Consider the following 2500-nt stretch of genomic DNA (forward strand, 5'->3'; position numbering starts at 1 on the left):
TCTGGAGGGCGTGTCCAGCGTTTGCCCGGGGGGCGGAGACTGGTCGCCATGACGATCCTCATCAAGAGCCTTGAGGAACACACACACACACATACACACACACACACACACACACATCTCAAGTACTTTGTTTGAAAAAGAAAGTATTTGGACACTGAAATGATCAAATCAGGGTGTCACTGATAGTAAATTGAAGATGTTCTGTGTTTGTGAGTGAGTTAGTGGATGATGATGATGATGATGATGATGATAGTGTGATTTCAGACATCCACTCGAAATCCAACTTCACACACTCAGTCTCAGTCATGTTAGTCCATGTTAGTACATCTATTGTTTTATCATCTTTCTTTACGTTAAATTACACTTGCTTTGATATTTTATATCTTCTGAATTACAGTGACATGTTTAAGTGCTGTGTGTGTGTGTGAGAGTGTGTGTGTGTAAGTGTGTGTATGTGGAAGAGTCAGTGACCGTGTGTGTGTGTATGTGAGAGAGTGAGAGTGACTGTGTGTGTGTGTGTGTATGTCAGAGAGTGAGAGTGATTGTGTGTGTGTGTGTGTGTGTGTGTGTGTATATGTGTGTAAGCATGTGTATGTGAGAGAGTGAGTGACTGTGGGTGTGTGTGTGTGTGTAAGCGTGTGTACGTGAGAGAGACTGTGTGAGTGTGTGTGTAAGCGTGTGTATGTGAGAGAGTGAGAGTTACTGTGTAAGTGAGTGTGTAATGGTGTGTATGTGAGAGAGTGAGAGTTACTGTGTAAGTGTTTGTAAGTGTGTGTATGTGAGAGTGAATATGTGTGTGTGTGTGTGTGTGTGTGTGTGTGTAAGCGTGTGTATGTGAGAGAGTGAGAGTGACTGTGTGTGTGTGTGTGTGTGTGTGTGTGAGTGTTTGTGTGTGTAAGCGTGTGTATGTGAGAGAGTGAGAGTGAATGTGTGTGTGTGTGTGTTTGTGTGTGTGTAAGCGTGTGTATGTGAGAGATTGAGAGTGACTGTGTGAGTGTGTGTGTGTGTGTGTTTGTGTGTGTAACCGGAGCGTTCTGTGAGTAAAGTATGCACTGTAAGCTGAAACCTCTCTCTCTCAGACACACACAGGCTCGAGCTCGCCTCAGTTTCTCTCACACACACACACACACACACACACACACACACACACACACACACACACACACACACACACACACACACACACACACACACACACACACACACACACACACACACACACACACACACACACACACACACACACACACACACACACGCTCGAGCTCGTCTCAGTCAGGATAAACTATCCTCTGTGTTTCAAACTGACTTTCTCTGTTGTGGGAATGAGCTGTTCACCAAACATAAACACAGCAGCCTGAAAAGTGATCGCTCCATGTGTGTGTGTGTGTGTGTGTGTGCAGTCAGTGATGGTGTTCATATATCCACATATACAGGTGTTTTGATGGTCATTTGCAGTATCTAGAGGTGTATTAACACAGATTTACAGTCCTAAAGTCTCAGTAATTTAATCAGTAAGTTTGATTCCCCGTAATTTAATTAACTCCCTGTAATCCCCCATCTAATTTTATATTTAACAATATTATTACAACATTATTTTCCTGTTATCTCTGTAAAGCTGCTTTGAAACAATCTGTATTGTAAAAAGCGTATTGTAAGATTTGACTTGTAAAGAAACACATTAAATGCAAAGTCCCTTTACATGATGGAAATGCACACATGTAGTCACAGTGTCTGGTTGTGTTTCCCTTGTTTGTCACTAGAGTCTTTCACATTTGACTTCATTTCCCAGCATTCTGTCTGTCACTCATCAGTTCATTGCACTCAGCTGTTTCCCATCACCTTGTTAGATTGTGTGTATAAATACCCTGTCTGTTTTAGTATTTGTTACGGATTCCTTGTTTTGTGTCACACCACTTCAGGTCTGTTATTGTTTGAGTTCCTGTTTTGTTTCTTGTTTTTACGTCTTTATTTGGATTTTGACCCCTGCATGTTGACGACGAGTTTGGATTACGCTTTATTAAACTACTACTCATGGATTCTCTACTTCCCGTGTGGTTATCGTGACAGAAGGAATCCGTCACAAACAATCCAGCGGTATGTTTTGCTACATCTCTTCCCCAGACACCGAGCGGGAGAGAAGGGAGTTGTTTAAGGGGACCCGGTTGGTAAAGTTCCGCGGGACCCGTGGAGGTCGCCGTAGAGGAGGTGATAGAGAGATGTTTCACGTCCCGTCTGCCCAGTCAGAGACTGTTCACGTTCTGTCTGCCTTCATGGACCTGGACTATCTGGAGCGTCTGGCTCGGATCCTGGACATGCCCGTGTCTCCTGTTCCAGAGCCGGAGGCAGAGCCAGTGCCCGTTCCGGAGCCGGAGCCGGAGGCAAAGCCAGTGCCCGTTCCGGAGCCGGAGCCGGAGGCAGAGCCAGTGCCCGTTCCGGAGCCGGAGCCGGAGGCAGAGCCAGTGCCCGTTCCGGAGCCGGAGCCGGAGGCAGAGCCAGT

The 2500-nt window shown here is 45.6% G+C and overlaps 1 protein-coding gene across 1 annotated transcript in view; it reads right to left on the bottom strand.

Moving 5' to 3' along the window:
* Positions 1-2500, bottom strand: part of sobpb (sine oculis binding protein homolog (Drosophila) b) — a 26016-nt gene that overhangs the window by 7557 nt on the left and 15959 nt on the right. The window contains exon 5 of the mRNA XM_077245479.1: positions 1-69. This exon is cut by the window's left edge and continues 30 nt beyond it. Within this exon, the coding sequence (XP_077101594.1) occupies positions 1-69 (69 nt within the window). The remainder of the gene's footprint in view (positions 70-2500) is intronic.

Source organism: Siphateles boraxobius, unplaced genomic scaffold (assembly GCF_051911475.1).
Source record: "Siphateles boraxobius isolate OS27281-9 unplaced genomic scaffold, OSU_SipBor_1 262, whole genome shotgun sequence".
NCBI classification, from domain to species: Eukaryota; Metazoa; Chordata; class Actinopteri; order Cypriniformes; family Leuciscidae; genus Siphateles; species Siphateles boraxobius.